The sequence below is a fragment of the Leuresthes tenuis genome, unplaced genomic scaffold (genome assembly GCF_036924035.1).
Source record: "Leuresthes tenuis unplaced genomic scaffold, fLeuTen1.0.hap1 SCAF_8, whole genome shotgun sequence".
Classification (NCBI taxonomy): Eukaryota; Metazoa; Chordata; class Actinopteri; order Atheriniformes; family Atherinopsidae; genus Leuresthes; species Leuresthes tenuis.
The window spans coordinates 22640687-22659862 of record NW_027325362.1 but is presented as its reverse complement, the minus strand read 5'-3'; the positions used below and the strand labels follow the sequence as shown (position 1 = coordinate 22659862).

The following is a 19176-nucleotide window of genomic DNA, read 5'->3' as shown; positions in this document are numbered from 1 at the left end:
CTACTCACACTGTGACCTCTCCCCTAAGTGGCTTACATGCACACATCTTTGTAAGAATAGAGCATCAAAGTCGTAGTGATGACTTCTTCCACTGTCTCCTAAATTTAGGCTAACCTAATTGGAGCACAGTAAATTACATTTATTGTGGAAACCTTTAAACATGTTGGCGTGCGGCTCGAACAGAGAAAATGTTTTTTTCTTAAGGGGTGCGTTTACCATGAAGGAAAATTGACTAAATTTACATGTGTCTGATAACCGTCGGATGAAGGCATTCTCTAAATTAACAATTGTCAGCACAGTCATATTCATCCTTTTCATGAAAGGATAAATTTAGCTTCTCTCAGCTGAAGTCAATAAAAAAAGGATCTAGGTGTTAACACACTGACACAGTTTGGCACACCATGCAGAAAGTAGTGCCCTCATTTTGTAAGGCTGATATTTGAAGATAACAGAACTGTCGACAAGAGATGTTGTTTTCATTCTTACCCGGCTTAAGTTAATCAACACTAAAGAACACGAGAAAACAGAAATAACAGAAATTCACTCACACCTGAGAGATGAAACTGCACCAGTACACTTGAAATAAATCAATAAATCTTTAAAGCTTTTATTCAAGGTGTAGAGGGCTTACAGTACATCAAGGGATGATTAAGTTTGGAAGGCCATAAAGAATGCAGTTGAAGGCTGATGGTGTGAGAGCAGCCTTGTATTGAACCTCGTCTTCCTCTGAGTCAGTGAGGAGCACTTGATCTGCAGAGAAAGTTGGAATTAAACATGTAAGAGTTTATATTTAATTGTGCTTGTTATGTACACGTTCTACATTCAGCTGGTGAGTCATAAAAAAGGATCAAACCAATAATTTTATACATAAAGATGTATAGGTGTAATACATGCAGATTGCATTTACAAGCAGGAATGAATTTGTGAGGCTGAGCACAAAGTACCGTCTGATGCTGTGAGCGTGGGATGTTGCATCTCTGAGCTGCCGCCTGCTCTCAGGCCATGGACTGTCTGGCCACAGGTCTGTCTGACTCTTAGAATATCTGCAACAAACGATGACACACACACTGATTGTGCAATAAAATCTAATAAAAAAAAAAAATCAAAGTGGAGATGCCTTAAAATAAAACTACAAACTAAAAGCAAGAATTTATAAGTTGTACAACTTTCAAACTGCAGAGTTTAGACAAAAACAACATGTCATATGCTGAAGTATATAAATACATAGAAATGTCCAAACAAAATGCAGCATTCTTCCACTGATTCTCCTGCTGGTAATATCACAGCTGGAGAAATCAGAGAACATTAAAGTGTCGTCAGGCAAACTGTTGAAGGTAATGTTCTTGACATTATTACAAGATTGAAAGTGCTTAATTGAGGTTAATTGGCATCACATAATAAATGCCGAAATGTCAAATTACATAATGGTTCATAATTTAAAAGTCGGTCAATGTACCACATTTAGCATTTTAATACAATGTTGGTGCAGTGACATGTTTTCAGCATCTAATCTATGGAATGTTTGATACATCTAGGAGTTTAGTTATATTTTTATATATATTTTTAGGTTTATTACCCTAAAAATCATCCCTTTCGACACAAACTCACCGTTGAATTGACAACTTGCGATGTAGATTCTCAAATTAAATATGTGTGATATCTAAAACAAACCGGCTTGAGATGAATTTTTGCAATTGCAGTGAAACATGAAGGTTGTTCGTTGGGAACCGTGCATTCAGAATGTGCAATAAGTGTGTTTCGATTGTCATGATACAGTCTGCTCAACGACGCTGATCTAACGCATAATGAATTTAGATTGTCCGTAGCACTGAAAAATACTCAATCAGTGAGAAATCACTTTGACGTGATCGTATGACAGAGTGAAGAGTTAGAGCTTTATGTGCGGCGTGTTAACATACTTGTTTGCATAAAATGAAGCATTCCTCTACTGTCCTAAATGCAGAACTTTGTTTTTCCTTGCTGATTTTTATATTTCTCTTCAGCCGTGTAAACTGTTTCTCTTACAAACGTGTCAGCTGATCGGCGTATTTTAGAAGAGAAGCACCACACCCATTTAATGTGTGAGAACCTACAGAGGAAAGCACAGAAACATAACCATAGTGGTAGGACACATTATCACTGTGTAGAGCTTTTGTTGAGCCAAATACCACAAGGAAAGGCTCGCTCTGTTCTCGCTTTGTTTCACAGTTGCCAAACATGTCAAAAGTTGTCAGGACAGCAGCTTCAAAAGCCCAATATACTGTGAAGCAATTACTGTCTTTATAGATGTGTCCATTACTGCCTTTTTCTGCTTTTTCTATGCATGGGAGAGTTAGAACTTGTGTCTAACTGCATGTCACTGCAGCTTTATCCATCACACGTCAGTATTTAATCCAGTGCCGCCTGAGAAGGTGACAACCACAGCAGGTAAATATAGGTTTTTATTACTGTCCTGTGTCCCATTTCTGGGGATTTTTGGAATCTTTAACATGACATGTTTATGTTTATGCATTTGTCCGTTGCTTTAATCCACCCACATGAAAGGCAGCAATCTTACCCTGATACTATCCACTCACATCACATGACATGTACTGTAGATGACGCAGTCTTCAAATTCAGTAGAATATCACGTTTAGACCCCTTCTTTTCTCGTGCAGTCTTTCCCAGAGTGGTGAAACCCATCGTCGTATTTGTCCCTGATAGCCTCTCTTTTTGTTAAATCACCAAATATTGTCACTGACCTGCTGCTAATTAACCTAATTAATGGGGGAGCTGTTTAATCTCTTTTCCGGTGCTTTACAATCAGTGTTATTGGAATCAAATTCAAAATGAGACCATATTTCTTAAAGCACAGAAGAGTTTCTTAGTCTGAACTTCTGATATGTTGTCTTTGTACTAAAATAAGACCTAAATGAACAAATGACTTGATGCTGTTTTAATGATCACGTCACAGCTATGAACACAGGGCTGTGTTGTTCTAACCGCAGATAAATGCCCTCAGGCATGTAGGAAGTGTCAGAATGCTACATGACAACAGGTTGATAGTAACAAATTGTGTAGATAGAAACTGAATTATTGCTTCAAAACCTACTGTCCAGCGCAGTGGTCAGATTCTGTGCATTCTGATGAAGGCTGTTGTGCCACTGGTTGAGGACAACACAACCAACACCACCCAAAGTCAGCAACAGAGCAGTCTCCGAGGGTTTCTCCAGGGCAAGTTGTTCTTTACTGGAGAGGAGAGAGACTGTGAGGTCACTGAAGGCAGAAAGAGGTGAAGCCCTGTTTCTGTGAACTGTCACATTATCACACTTTAATACAGGAAAAAACAGTATTCCTTTTTGAAAAGGAAAAAAGTTTCAGTTAGCCTAGAAAAGCACTTCAAGTGGACAGAAATGGATGGGGAAAAGTAGAAAATGTAGTGATTACTACATTCAGTCAAGCTGCTTTGTTTACCTCTTTGACCTTTCGAGGTTTGACTGACGGAGAACGCTAGCTTTGTTCTGAACCCGGTCAAACAGCAGAACCAGGCGGCACTCTGAGGAAAGCAAACACAGGTTTCCTTATCTCACAAACGAACAACTCCTGTGCTCCTAAACCCAGTGAAGCAACCTTTTTCCTGTTGTTGTTTTGGCTTCATTAGAAAGCATTATTGATCTAATGTGTTCAAAGTCCCACTTTGGTAGTTATAAATGATCTAAAAATTCTAAAAAACTCTCCTCTCGTGCCTTTTGAAATTGCTCAGATATGACTATATATTTTGCCTCATTCAGTGAACTGGGATCTATGAATTTGTTAAACTTGGCACTGTTGTAGGCATCGTCAAAGATCTGATCTCTAAAGAGGCTTATGAAGAAATATTGTTCTTATTTCACAGAAAGACGCAGGATAACATAATTCTCAGTAAATCTATGAGTGCAGGTGGTGTTGCCTGCACTGTATGACATAAATCTGCTATCACCTAATCATTTCCTGACGGCCAAATAAGCAGGAAGGATCCTGTTTCCTGTGGGAAAAAAACCAGCTGGAATTCAGAGCGTGGTGCCAGTCATACTATAGTTAGCAGCACTAACAGCAGACTACCATGTGGCACATATGTCTGGCCTGCAGCAACCCGAGGCTGACCTCACACTGCCAATCACATTGGATTAAAGGGCTCTGATTTACAGACTACCTTTTTTTTGCTGGTGAGGGAATTTAAAGTTGCCATTAAGACGAGCTACGTTTATTTGATTTTTTCTTAATTTATCTCTTACAGGTGATTTTTTTTTTTGGGGGGGGTATACAATTAATTCAAAGGGTGCAAAAGAAGCAAAAAGGCCCTTTATAATAACTGAAAACAGAGCTAAAGTGTGGAGTCCTCCTCTAACTGTGAGACAATCACAGCAGCAAGGAAGCCTCAACAGAAAATATCTAAAAACTAGTTGATTTAGCAAAAAAACCCCCAAAATATTAGGTTATTGAACCTTTAATTGATGTACAACACCATTTTCAATTTTTCAGAATCATTAAATAACATACGTTTGCAGGCACTTAAAGTCCCCTTCGGCTAAAACTCTTGTTTGTATTTTCACATGGTGGTTTTACAAGACATATCATGAGCTAAATCCGCCATCAACACGATGGCTGCATCGGCAGAGCTCCACTACTTGCATCCTTAATCCTGACGACTTGCAGCGTGAGCCTGTGCCAGCTGGGTGGGACTCTAGCAAGTTAGAAGAGACACGAGTACCAGCCATGAAGAGAAGTGAGTTGGTGTGTCTTCCTCTGGTTGCTAAAATAGCTGACATGACATGTTTAGTTTCTGACTGCAACAGCATGAAATCAGATTCGGCAAGCTTCATGTCTTACCCAAAGATTTCAAACTAGAGCAAAAATGAAGTCCGTTTATGTAAAGACATCAGGGTGTCCCATCAGAAATACCAGAGAGGACACGGGTCTGTGGTTTTCATTTTTCAGAAAGCTGTTTCAACAGTTTGAACCAGAAACAGCTCAGGTATGGCAATTAAGGTGGCCCTCTGACAGCCAATGTTCCATGCTGCACTCACCGTTTCTGGCTGACTTGCGCTGAGAGAGCTCTCTCACACGGGGAGTGACTCCTCACTCCCCCTCTATCAAATTTGACCCAAAAAAGTTGGGCCAATAAAATTATTATGACGACTGATGTCATTCCAGCCATTTATCTGGGTGACTTTACGGTATGAGAGGGCATGTCTGTAAAAAACACATTTTTCTAGAGGGTTTTCTCTCTTTCCCACTCTCGTTCACGATCCATCCCACCAGGGAAATAGCCACAAGCAACACTGGCATCAGCCTGGCTGCAGACCAGCTGTACTTCTGGACTGTCTGCCGTTTTGTTGGGAAAACACACTGTGTCTCTGACACAAGGTTTCAAAAGCCTAGGGGGAGGCAGGTTCTTCCAAGGAAGGCAGCTGCACACCGTGTTAGACTTCACACATGGGTACCTTAAGAGTGATGGGACTCTCTTTCCTGGGCTGAAAACACTGCATCAGGGTGTCTTTCTGCAGCTTATGTGGAGAGCCAATGGTTCTGTCGCTCAGTGAGAGAGAGTCAGCACCCCCAATCATTAGCTTGTCCCCGTTGTTATGTAGCAGAGGGAAGTTTGCAGAGTCGGTGGCGAGTTTGAAGATGGTGTGGAGATTGAGGTGGAGCTCATCAGCATATTCATAGATCCCCGCTCACAGAATAAGGAAGAAGTTGGAGCCATGCCCCATGGGATATTAAGCCATTCTCTTTCTCTATCTCTATTTCTCAATTTTTTTAGGAAAGCACATTCTGGAGTGGAACTTTAATAAAGTTGTGGAAATGTTATGGCAGGAGATCAATTGTAAAACCTCCCTGATTGCTTCCTGCAGGACAAAGAAAGTTCTATTTGCTCCTGTTAATGGAACAAAAGATCGATGTGTTTTGAAGAGAGTAAAGCCATCTGTTTTGTTTGGTGATTACATGATTAACAAACAGCTCTGCTGCTAATTTAATCTATTTCTTCTCTGAAGAGATCTGACCGATCGGTCATTCTCCTCATTAAAACTTTTCTTATATGATTTGTTGTTCCTGTTCTTACTTTTGCTGACATACATACACAGTAATATTCATACGGAGCTGTTGCAAATACTGGGAACCTTTAATGCTGACGTTTCACAATTAATGCATTCTCATAGAAATGGCCTTTCTTAAAATGGTCATACTAAAGCAATTGGAGGAGAACATTAGATGTGTAATTGTACAGTACCAGACAGATTGAGGGCTGCTAGTTTGGCAGGCGGAATGTTGGCCATGAAGTGGTCCATCCCCAGGTAGATAAAGCCACTGCATCTGCTCAGCACCTGCGCCACCTCAGACAGACTGCATATATGAGGTGGTATGTTAGCGGAACAGAAGTGACCGATATGTTCTAATACAGTTTGTCAGTGTTTTCTACGCAAGGGAGACAAACCTGGGTGTTTCTTTATTGCCCAGATGGGCAAAATGTTGGCTGTGGGTTTCTAAAACTTCCTTCATTGCAATACTCAGACTGGTACCTCCTATGCCATAAAGAGACAATGACAAACAGTCATATGAAAGAGACATTACCACCCCCCCACGCCCCAAAGGTTATACGGATGAGGACATTAATAAAAAAATTCGTCTGGTCTTGAAATTAAGTAAATGCAAACTCAAATGAACAACAACACATGACAAACTACTCTGTCATTGTGTATTTGATGATTAATGGACCATCAGCAAGTGTGAGCGCCTCTATAAAAGCAGACGTTTTGACAGTTTGCTGAGGTGTGTGCAAGAGAAGCAGTTGCTGCTATCTATCAATCTGGCAGGGAGGTGGTGGGGTGAAGATTTGAGCTTGTTTTGCAGCCACAGGACCTGGGCACCTTTCAGTCACTGAGTCCACCATGAATTCAAATGTGCGGCCATCTGTCCGACAGCTGAAGACTGGCTGAAATTGGGTCATGAAACAGGACAATGATCCCAAACACAGCAGCAAATGTAGAACAGAATGGCCGAAAAAGAAAAGAATCAAGGTGTTGCAATGGTCCAGTCCAAGTCCAAACCTGATCGAAATGTTGTGGCGGGACGTTAAGAGAGTTGTGCATAAATGAATGCCCGCAACTCAACTAACGCCCTCACTGAACTAACACACAGCTTCACAGCTTTTTGTTTTCATTATTACATCTTGAGTGCTTCGAGATGAAAGGGTCTTTCTTTTTTTACGGTAAACTTTGCATCTGGCTTCATAAATGACCACAAAAGACTGATTTCTGTTTAACACTATATCCTGTTAAAGTCAGGGGATTTGAAAAAAAGAACACGAAGAAAGTAAAGCGACTTGTTGCACAGTAGCAGTTCTTGGCTGTGATACTGTAAAGAGAGAACATTAATCACAGCAGAGCTTGGCATCTTGAGGTTTAAAACTCCCAGCACGCCTCTTGGAGTTCACAGCACCCATACGGAATGTCAAATAAAACAGCCAGAACTTTACTTTCATTGAGATAAGTAAGCAATTTTATCAGTCCAAATCTGGCACATTTACACAAATACACAAATGAGTGTATTCAGCGGTTCCATTTACTTACCAAAACGCCCTTCGTTGTAAGGGTCGACAATATCTTTCAAGGATGAGTTAAGAGTCGTGATTTATGAGAAAAGGTTGAACTGTATTCCGTGACCTTGCGGGCACCTCTGAGCCAACACAAAGTCATAGCATTCCACAGCTATTTGACAGGAACAATGTAAAAAAAAAAGAAAAAAAAAGATACATTTGAACCTCTGTGCGTCCACTGGGAAAGTGTAAGAAGGCAGCACGTGATTGGCAGGTATCTGTGGAAACAATAAAGTTGGTAATATTACATCTTCAAAGAAAAAAACAGCTAAAACTGTGAAATATATAAGGAGGAAAAAAAGGAGGAAAAACATGAGGAAAGTGGTGCATGAGGATAAATGCTAAGCAGCTAGAAAGAGGATCTTTATGAAAACACATTATGTAATTGATTGAAAAACCACACTTAAAAGCGAGGCAGGAGCAACTGAAATAACTGCCAGTGCTGACGGCAGGTAAAGGTAATATTGCTGTCTGTATCTGGGAGGTCCAGATTAATTAAATGAACTCACCGCTTTGATGGCTTGGCTTTGATCTCCCTTCCCCTTGGTTCCCTTGCCACCTTTAGTCTCCTTTTTGTTGTCACTTTCAACTGCCGCAAACAGGAAGCAGAATTAACGCACATACTTTTCTACACTGTTCATCACATAGCATTTGGACTCGGAAAAAAAAACAAAAAAACAACTCAGTGACATTTATTGGTGACTGAGGAACCAAAACTTTGCTCCTGGCTGTGACACCTGTCTTCTTCTGTCAATTAAATTATCATTTGGCGATTAGAAAATGTTTGTCAGCCTAATTATCACACATTGGATTCAGGTCCTGGCTTTTGTCAGCATCCAATGAAAGACCCTTAAAATGTATTCATGTCTTTTAAGGGAGGCAAGCTCTAACAAATCAATAAGTTGGGTGAGTACCAGGGTGTCGTCATGAGAAGGAATTTTCCTGATAATGATGAGTTTACAGGATAAATTTGAAAGAATTATTTCAATATAATTGAATCAAAACACCCTTATTTTGTGGAATATAGTCACATTTCTAACTTAAGGGGCTATTTCAGTTTTTTAAGGTGGTATAAAGAACTTAGAAGTACTCAAAATAGGGCAGTGAGACGAGCAAATCTCTCACCATCTCCAAAAACTTAAATGTCACAGCTGATTCTCCACGCTGAGAGCACTCTGACCGCTGGCTACAGAAAGTAAGACACTGACTACTCATAAGCATTCCACGGAACCCTACTTTAATCAAACCAAGCTATCCCTTTAACATCTTCTTAAACCACTGTTAGGCCACGCTTCGTCCAGATCCCACAGCATCCCTGACCACATATCTCTCTGTTCTTGTTCTGTCTTTTCCTGTCCGATACAGCGTGACAAGCCTCCGCTGTTCAGTGGGTCCCACTAAAAAAATAAAGCTAATAAAGTGTAAAGGGACTGCAGGGTGGGGGGGAGGCGGCACGGACAACACCAGCAATAAAATAACAAGCTATCTCTCTGTCTAGTTTCATATTTAAAATTACAAACAGAGGCAACATCAGGGCTTTCGTATTTAGCATATTTAGCCCTTTTATAAAGCCAGTGAACGCTCATTTTTAGAATGTCTGAGAAAATCTGAGTTAGTTTAGCCTTAACGTCTGTATTAACCAATACTTTTCTTTAAACTTCTATACATTTCGTTATGAAATGGTTAGACATGTAAAATTTTCAGTTAATGATCTGTTTTTTATACTGGGATTCTTCATTTTTACTGAGTTCGATTAAGACTCTCTACTTTCAAATAGTTGAATGATTTCTGAAGTGAGAGACTGGAGCTATTTCAGTGAAACAGCTGCACTTTCAGTTGGCCAGCCCAGAATTAGACGTCCTCAATACTCTGCTTGACCTCATGCTCTGTCAGTTTGTGTTAAAGTTCTCGCTTTTAACTTTCAGTGCCAGTAACGTATTTTGAGAACAATTTGCTGACTGGAAAAGTAGCTCAGAAAGTGGGGAAACATACATTGGTGGGCGCAGATTGAGTAGAGTCTGCTTTTAAAAGCTCATTCTTTCCCCCACACGTGTTTACAAGTTACCCTTTGACCTGAACTTGTCAACACTGTAAATCTAAGACATCTCAATGAAAGGCTAATGAGATGTGTTTCAAATTCTGTCATTTAAAAGTTTAAATGTCAAACTCTAGTCATTCAACAGCACAGAACATTATTCAATCACTTCCATCACAACAGTAATACTTTTCAGAGGCTGCAACAGCTGTAACGACTGTCTTGTCCGAGAAAAGTTTCAGATCGATAAGTCCCTGATGATCTTTTTTTATAGATCATATATTGAATCTGTGCTGACCTTTTCTCTCCTCTGCTGGTTTGGCATCCTTACCACGAGGTCAAAGAATGCACAGAGCGATAAAGTGATAAAGACAAGTAATAAGATTCTGGGAGCAGAACAGTGCGCACTTACAGATCTGTTCAAGAGACAGGGGGAGGCGTTTTTTTAAAGCCTGCTGATGTCATCAGTGTCTGTGTAAGAAACCACCCATTCATTTGCATTGTAGTGGAGGACACCAGAGATGGAATGTGGAGTCAGAAATATATTTGTCAAACATTATTTGCTCCACCATTTCAATCATTTCTTCTTAGATGTGAATCTGTCCTAAGACAAAACATGGTAAAGCATCATTCAGATATTGTGCTGCTTAGTTCTGGAACAAACTCCCTGAAACACTTAGATGTGCCCCAAATGTTGCTACTTTTAAATCAAGGCTAAAAACTTGTTTTGTCAGGCCTATGAAATGTGGTGATGGGCGCCAATGGTTAGAGTTACAGATACTCTTGAGTGTTTATTATCTCCTTTTTACTTGTCTTATCCTTTTTTACCAAAGCATTTTATTAATTCTATCTTGCACTACTTCTGGTTTCGGCTGAGTAGATTTTACAGAAGGTTTTACTTTATTGTCTTGCTTTGTTTTACGTGTCTTTGCACGTTTTTATCTTTTTATCCTTTCATCCTTTTTTTCTGTAATTTCTTTTCCTGCTATGTAAAGCTCATTGAGTTGCACTTTTGTATATACAAATAAAATTGCCTTGCCTAAAATGTGAAGAATGTAAAGTCTGAAAATACATTACCCTAAAAAATACATATGGGGGGGTGTCCCCCCTGTCCCCTTGCACCAATGCCTACAGCCATTTCCCTTTTGACTTCAGGGCAGGGTCTTTGGTACCTTTCTGCGAATCTTCTTTTTTTATCCGGCTGTAGAAAATCTGCAGGGAAAAGTCTCGTGACACAGAACTCAGACCTTCTCTCTGCAGGACGGCCAAGGATTCCAGTGGCAACTCCAGCAAGCTCCTGTCTGCCAGTATCACCAGAAATTCCCCTGGTGCAACTGTAAAAGAACACTTTTACATAGATTCTCTATTTCATGACAGCATAAATGATTTTCACCTTAAAATCTTTCAAATTCTTTGGATGACCTTCTTTTTTTATGTATGTATTTATCTTCTTCTTTTTTTGTTTTTTTGTTTTTTTGTTTTTACCCCAAATGTGACTGTTTCAACACCTTGAGCTGTTATTTGGTATAGACTGGGGCCACAACACTATCCCTCTGTAAGACTGATCCATCATTATACGTGTGGACACAAAAGTTTAACATTAAGGTAAAAAGAAAGTACACCCCTTTTTCAAGTTTGTATGTATCGAGACTTCAAAAAGAAACCATAATGTGGTCTATATTATACATGTTAAATAGGTAAATACATATAAACACATGACTGACTGGTCATATCACACTGTCCAAGTCCACTTTTACTGCTTCAAGAGGAATTAGGAGGCATTTACCAGCAAAGTGCTGCTAATCAAACACACTTTATTATATATATATGTTTTTCATGATGTCTTGATACGTTAGAATCTTAGATTTGAAAGAGGGCGAACTGTGTCTTTCACATGAGTGTATTAAACCACATGAACAGCAACAACACTGGCCTGAGGGGAATGAGCTGGAGCCTGTTTGAAAAGAAACCTGCAGATTAGCTGCCAGATCACACAAGAGGCAGGTTTCACAGCAGACATGGGAATAGTAATTCATGTGATATATTGCAAAGATAGCAACAACTCCCTCGAGGTATCAGTGACACAAGTGACCTGACACCAAACTTTACCTGAGCTATCTTTTTCTTCTTTATCTTTGCTTTTGGTCATATCAGGGGTTGGTAGAGATGCAGCCTGTGGCCTAATGGAAGGAGATGAGGACAGGTGAGGATCAATAAGACAGCGTCATTTAGCTGTATGCTTGGAGCACAACATGATCTACACACACACAAAAAGAAAACATGGAGAACCTGCTTTGTACGGTGCCACTCGAAAGCTTTTAGACTCCTTTAAGTTCTCTACGTTGTGTTCTTTTTTTTGAATCTCATGATTTTTTTCCTTATCAGTTTCAGCTGATCTGTGGTACCTGAGACACTTTCAAAACGTGACTGAAGTCCTCACAAAAACACATTTAAGATCTTACTCGCAGAGCTACTACCAACAGGGGTCAAGGTGAAATGAACCCAACTGTTTGTGCTTTGTAATTGTGGACAACTGTGCATAGATGGATCAAAAACTGAACTGAGTCTATTGGCAGATGAGTTAAAAACAAAATGTGAAAATATTGAAAACGTGAAAGTGTCTGAAAACTTTCCATTGGCACTATATGAGAACAAGGCTTAAAAAAACCCTAAAATTTGAGAAAAGCTGTTGACGTGTAATTCACCTGATGCAAGAGAAGTCAAACTGCATGAGAAGTGGATTCAAATAGTCTTCCATATCATGTACTATTTCTCTGAAGCGAAGTGCTAATTTTGCGTTTCCTGTGGCGCTCTGTAACAGGGAATCAGAAAGAAAGCGAAGGCATTTTGACCTGCTCTTTTCTAGTGTTCATCATTTGCATTTTGTAACAGCTAAACATAGCCTGGATGTAAAAATCAGCTGTCCTATGGTTCCCTTTTAAATGAGATGATAATTTCACAGCAGTGAGCTCATTTATGAGGGTTGCAGTGTATACTGTTGATAGAATGAACGAAAAGCCACCGCCTTATCATAAAAGACAAGAGCAGAAACCTGATGCTCCACAGAGGCCTTCAGCCAGCCTTCCGCACTGTGCCCAGAGTCTTCCATGAGGAGGGAATATCTCGTCTCCTCGCCAAAGGCCAGAATCTGCTCCCTGAGTGCCAGAAGCACCTGTGGACAGACTGGAACCTTGGCTACCCTTGAGCATGTCAGAGTACCTGCAGCAACAGAGCATACATACAATCAGACATACATGTTTACAGATATACACAGCTTCTCTAATTGGTCCCCATGAGCTCCTCTTCAGGCTTCTTTTCAGAGATCTCCTTCTCTCTTTGTCGGTCTTATTTTTGTTCCTTACTGAGTTTGCTGTTTAATGAACTTCTCTTCATTCTCAGGCCGCGTGTTTTGATGCCAGTATGCCCTTTTTCTACTACTTCTGCAACTTATTATAGCATGCAAGTCCCAGGAAAGGTCATGTAAACAGGGAACCCCATTAGCTAATCTAGTGGCTAACAAAGAGGTAAAAAAGGAGAGCGTGTGCTTTTTGCTACATTTATTCAATTTTTCCTCCTGTTTGAGACTAAATGTTATTAAAAAACAAAAACAAAGGCCATTTGTTCATCCTAAAAGTCTGGCTTTTCCTTGTATTATCGACATTAGTAAAGCCAGCATGCAAATACTTAATCTGTACCTTGAGTAGTCTTTACTTTTTGATTTTCTGGAGCTTTACTTGTTTCATAGAAGCCGCCATAGAGTTCTGACCTAAACAAACATAAAACAGACAAAAAACAGTATTTAGAAGGCTTTATAAAAATCCATTAACAGTATACTGTATGCGCTACATGACATTATCTAAATAACATCCAGGCAACATAGCAGCAGCCCATCTCTATTCATAAGAAATGATACAGCAGTTTCAGCCCTCCAGAGGCAGGTTTGCCACACAATAAGCTCCTCCTGCTTCATAAATGACTGCAGCCTAAATCTAATGTGACTGGTGGGACCTGCGGTGTTTTAGTCATGTACCGTGGCTCCGCGAGAGCCAGACAGAGGACACGATTAACCGCACAGCAAAGAGTAGGAAATGAAGAGAGAATATGGATGAGGACTGAATGGAAGTTACCCATCTTCAGAGTGCTGAAGCAGCAAGATCTTCAGGTTTGGTGGGAGTTCTGACAGCATGCTCAGGTGATTGGGACTGATGGTCAAGTGGCTGAAGGCCTGCAATTCAGACAGGTATTCAAAGATTATAAATTAAGCGATACACTCTAAAAAAAAAATCTGCTTTCATCTGAATAAAGGAAAAAAAGGCGTAAAAAGTAAGAGCTTGGTCACAGATGTATGATTTCAGAATTATATAAAATGGAATCTTCATACTAGTGGAGCAGAAGAACACTTTAAACATACTTTCAGGTAACATGAACACCCTAACATGTTTCTGATGTAATATACCAACACAATCAGCCTTTCAGAGTACAGCTGGTGTGTAATTTGTTGAGATGTTGTCTTTAAAAGGCTGCAGCTTCTGCTCCGATAAATCACAAAGCAGCTACTGGAAATGGTAGAATGACATAAAAATCTTTATGATTAAATATGTTTGCAGCTCCATTACTCTGTGTGATTTTAGAATCTTCAGTGCAATTGGAGCAAAGGCCATAACAGCACCAATATTATGCCACCCATGACGGGAAATTTACTGGGCAGCACATGACAGCATCCATAAATCAAGACTGGGACTGTTTGGTGACCCCGTACTTTGGAGTAGCTACTGAGGGAGTCCTCCACTCCCTTCAGCATGCTGCTGGGTCTCTCCTCCTGAGAAAGAAGCAGATTCCTGCGGATGCAGAGCAGAGCCGAGAGCTGGGACTCTTTGGTGTCAGTGCAGGCAGAACTTAGGACCTCAGCCGCCATAGAAACAGTGCAGCAGCTCTGGGAGTAAAGCAGAATATGGAAAATGGGCAATAGCTGCTGGTAATGGCAGGAATTACTGCAGGTAACAATATGTGTAGGGGCTAAGAATTAAGGGAATGCGTTGAGCTTGTAAATGTCATGCTTTCTACAGATATTGCAGACTCAATAAATAACCACACAATGCCTACATACTGTATTCAAGCATTGCAGTAAAGGATATGCATATGTGACCTCGTGCACCACTGTACCTGAAACAGAGCGAGACACTGACCAACCACTGCAGGGTCCGACTGGCCGTGACTCTCCAACATATTTAGCGAGGCATCAGCCAGGATATTGGAGGACAAGCTGTGTTGGAGACACAGGCTGATGGCCTCAGAGAGTGCTTTACTGGCCTCGGCCAGCAGTTGCTGGGCTTTATGCCCGTTCTGTTACATAGAGAGACAGACACAAAACTGTATGACTATAAAACATAAAATGAAACTTAGATAAAAAAAAAACAGGAGAACTTTTCAACATCAACCACGCCTTTTAAGGCAAAACTGCAGCAAGTAAGAATGTGTAAATGAGGCGTATAGAAAGCCTAACATATGAGAGCTTGACATCGATAGCTCACATAACCTCTGCATACAAGCACACCCAAAAATCAGAAGTTTGCTTCACGCATTCCACAATACGACTATACTGTGGAATGCATTTACTGCCCCGTAGCTTACATGGGAATGTAATTTAAAAAGTAAATGTAGACGAGAAGTGGAGTAAATACAAACTCTTAGTGATCTGATATACCTTTAATTGGGCACTGGCTGCTATACTGTATATCATGATAGCAGGATTTTCTCATACATTTATATTTGTTGATAATATTATATTTGATTATATTAAATACTTATTTAGCATAGACTTTCTAAGTATTTTAATCATCCATATTCTTAAATGTAAGCCATACAGTAGGTTTGAAGGTGTGTACTTTACTTCACATTATTCATTTGTCGCAGCTAAAAGCAGCACAAGTTAATTTCCTCTGTTACATTATCTGCTCCTGGGCTTGCACAAGGATGGAAAACACTGTATCTGTCATCATGTCTCCTCTAAAATGTTTTATTACAGTTTAGTCTGGGTTGCACTTTCAGGGAGCAACTAAATGATCGAGGGAATCACAAAGGAATACTAAAAGCAGCAGCGTGTCTCCAAAATCATCTTGTTCTGTTGGGTTCTCCTGTTGCTCGTTGTCTTTTTAATTGTGAAAGTGACTCATGCAATATGTTGAACTCAAATAAAGAGATCCCAGGAAAAAAAGCAGAATAAAAGGATTGAAAAAATAAAAATATACATAACAGATCAATGAATAAATAAAGGCACAATACAACATATTCATATGATGGCCATTGTATAGTTTCTGTAACCTAAAATAAATGTTGTAACACAGCTCAAGAACTTCAAGAATAGGAGCCAACGTGTAAGTCACGTTGACAATGGAGCCAACTTGTGGGCTATGCTACAGTTAGTTGGCAGTCTGTAACTGCTTTAATGTATATGTTGAGGAAGATTCTCAGTCATCCAGGTCATGGTAATCTTGAGATCTTGAAATAGAGCAACTGGACTCCTTCTTGTTGGATCTTGAAGATGTTTCACCTCACATCTGAAGGGCTTCTTCAGTTCTAAACTAGATGGTGGGAAGTATCAGCTTATATACAGAGAGTCGTTACAGTCTCATGTGTCACTGAACCCCCTGATCAGTGTTTGCATTAAGCTCCCACTTTACCTACTAAACTCACACAGAAACATGTGTTCCCTTAGGGAACATAATGACAAATAATATTACATCCTAAACAAGGCACAGTTAGAAATACATTGCCAGCTTGATTATATCCAGCGTATTTTACATTTAAGGTTAAATATATGTGTGGTTATATTTCAGGATTAATTTCCTGCTTTCTTATCTTATACCACTATCATATCTAGCTAGGAGCTGCATGCTAATGTATAAAAATTGGTAATAATCCATCAGATCAGGGTTCCTTCATGGTAGCACATGCATATCCTCGGAAATCTTAACAGAACGAAGGACTTCAGGTTCTCAAATAATCCAGATGGGCTTGATTGCAGTCCTCCCAAAAGCTCACAGCAATGAGCCAAGTGAGAAGGTGCTATGTTGCCTTTGAATATTGACTGGATGAAAGTTAGCTGGAGCAACTGGAGCAAGATGGAGAACTATCACAAAAGATTTATTCACACAGAAGACAAAGCAATAATGTACGAGGGAACATGGGTGCGAAGCTCAGACAAGAGCTGCACAGAGCTGCCATTTTCAATACTTTGGTTTCACTGCACCACAAAGCAGAACTTTGTTCACTCACACTTTCATCATCATATAGCAGAGCTAAGCTAAAAGATCTGACTGTTCCATACATTTTGTGTAGCAAGCACACCTTTGTTTGTGGAGCATCAATGCAGAGCATATGTGCTGGCATGAATCGGCCTTCAGTCTGGACACGAAGTCAGATTAAACTGAGCAACCAGACACAGGTTGATGGAGAGACCCAGCGTGTCACAGAGGATTGTTGTCAGAACATTGCAATGACAGAGTGAATGAAAAAAAAAATTCTTTGAGACTCTTTGTCATAAGGAGCTGATAAAATAATTGAATTCCTTTTAAACTAAGTACCAACTTACAGAAAAACTTATCCAGAAAAAAACAGCTTAAAGACTTTTCAGAAGACTATACAGTCTATAAAAAGCTATTAAGCACCAGACTCCAAATTAGAAGGTAGCAGTAGGATGACGTAACTGTTGACGACCTTCAAAGCAACAGAAGAAGAAAATGAACTGGAAGACGGCAACTGAAGCACTGAGATGAACAATCGAGCCTGTTGAGTTCTCAGTCAACTCAACCACTCTGACCCAGCATTCTGTCCTCAAGAAGAGGGTGTAGGACAGTTTATCCAGCAAGTTAAATGGCTCATAGGGGGGCAGCAGCCCCCTGAAATCTCCAATTTATCTATCACACATTCAGTGAAATCCAACATTTCTTCGATGCTTGGAAGTCCCTGTGCAGTTTTTCTGCAGCAGTATAAACCTCTTTGTTCAGGGTTCTGCTTCTTTTAAGGTCAAGGTGGAGGTCTAAGTGCACCTTTTCTGACCACAGCACGCAGCATGAAGGATCTGTCAACATTACTGTGAGGTTCTGCCATGAGTTGTGGAGGGAGCAGGGCCTTGAGACTGCTCGAACCACATATTGTTGAGGATCAGAATGTCTCTGTCTAGACGATGACGAAGATGTAGCAGCAATCTCAGACACGGTGGCACCCGACTGAGATTGGGTTTAGGCCACATACGCACAAATGATATCAGGAAGTACAGAAGGATCTCACAAACTAAGATTATTGGGAATCTCCATGTATGCTCCATGTATAGAGTGGCTCTATGTCGTCTTGATCAATAAATTCCCCAAAAGAGGCTGACAAAGACGAGTCCGACTACTCTTTTCTCCACAACATCGAAATCAACCATGTTGTATCTTTCTCCACTTTTGTACAGACAGTATTTGGGAATAGTTTAATAGGCTAAACACAGTTTACATCATTACATCATTACAGTTCCATCCCTCCATTTTCTATACCCGTGTAATCCAATTTAGGGCTGCGGTTAATCACAGTTCCAGTTTTGAAATTGGTTGTAAGTATTCTTAAGAAAAAAAATGCCAACAATTTCAAAGTTTTTCAAAGACAAAAGTGCAGTCAAACTGATTGAAGCTGTCTGTAAAGGTGGTGATTTAATTCTGATCAAATTCCAACAGCTCCATGGCATTGGGAGTTACACATCACTGTAATTAATCTCGATGGAGACATCCGTGTCAAAATTCAATCTTATAACACTGCTTTATGTGTCAAAATGCTGAGGCATAAATTATACATTGCCCCCATTTTACTCCGCACCAAGTTTGATGTGGACAGATCTCTCTGCGCTCACTTTCAGTAGGAATTATGCATAACGTCCATTTGTTTTTTTCTCTCTATCTGAGGGATTTGTGATGTGAGGAAAACTGCAGCATGAAGACCCAAGATTAGAGACAAGTCAGGAGCAATGTGGTCACTTGTCAGGAGGTATGTACCTGCAGCTCAGCACTTCCAGCAGAGGTCAATCCCAGTTCTTTTCTGTCTGAATCGCTATCTTTCCCAGAATACCCCTCCTCTGCAGGAACATCTTTAGGATCAGACCAGGCTTCTTTCTGCACAAATAAAAAACATAAAAACACTGTTTTTTTGTTTTGAATAAGATTCTACCATGATCAAAGCATATGTGAGTATCAGTGTCTACCTGCATGTGCCCGTCCCAGACACCACTTAGATACATGGGCTCCTCATGCACAGCCATCAGTCTCAGGTACTTTCCCACCAGGCTCAGGCAGCGAGCTCTGATCTCCATGTTGTCCAAGGTGTGAGAGCTGACTGCAGCCAGCTGGCTCACAGCCATCTGCCCCAAGGTTCTGCCCACAGTCATCCATTCCTGGACATGACACGAGTCAATTAAGGCCAGATGAGGAGATGGGTCATAACCAAAGCAATTATTGAACTGAGAGCTTACAAGCGTTTGTATAGAAAAGCTTTT

The 19176-nt window shown here is 40.3% G+C and overlaps 1 protein-coding gene across 1 annotated transcript in view; it reads right to left on the bottom strand.

The window, feature by feature from the left end:
- Positions 1-583: 583 nt before the first annotated feature.
- The window catches only part of cfap46 (cilia and flagella associated protein 46), a 55320-nt gene continuing 36727 nt past the window's right edge, over positions 584-19176 (bottom strand). The window contains exons 42-60 of the mRNA XM_072390304.1: positions 18886-19074; positions 18680-18796; positions 14814-14993; positions 14410-14583; positions 13778-13875; positions 13346-13416; positions 12703-12869; positions 12356-12462; positions 11760-11830; positions 10823-10984; positions 8125-8204; positions 7773-7833; positions 7590-7622; positions 6455-6542; positions 6251-6363; positions 3454-3535; positions 3092-3228; positions 945-1043; positions 584-750 (exon numbers count right to left, since the gene is read on the bottom strand). Coding sequence (XP_072246405.1) covers positions 638-750; positions 945-1043; positions 3092-3228; positions 3454-3535; positions 6251-6363; positions 6455-6542; positions 7590-7622; positions 7773-7833; positions 8125-8204; positions 10823-10984; positions 11760-11830; positions 12356-12462; positions 12703-12869; positions 13346-13416; positions 13778-13875; positions 14410-14583; positions 14814-14993; positions 18680-18796; positions 18886-19074 — 2142 coding nt within the window. The 3' untranslated portion in view covers positions 584-637. The remainder of the gene's footprint in view (positions 751-944; positions 1044-3091; positions 3229-3453; positions 3536-6250; positions 6364-6454; positions 6543-7589; positions 7623-7772; positions 7834-8124; positions 8205-10822; positions 10985-11759; positions 11831-12355; positions 12463-12702; positions 12870-13345; positions 13417-13777; positions 13876-14409; positions 14584-14813; positions 14994-18679; positions 18797-18885; positions 19075-19176) is intronic.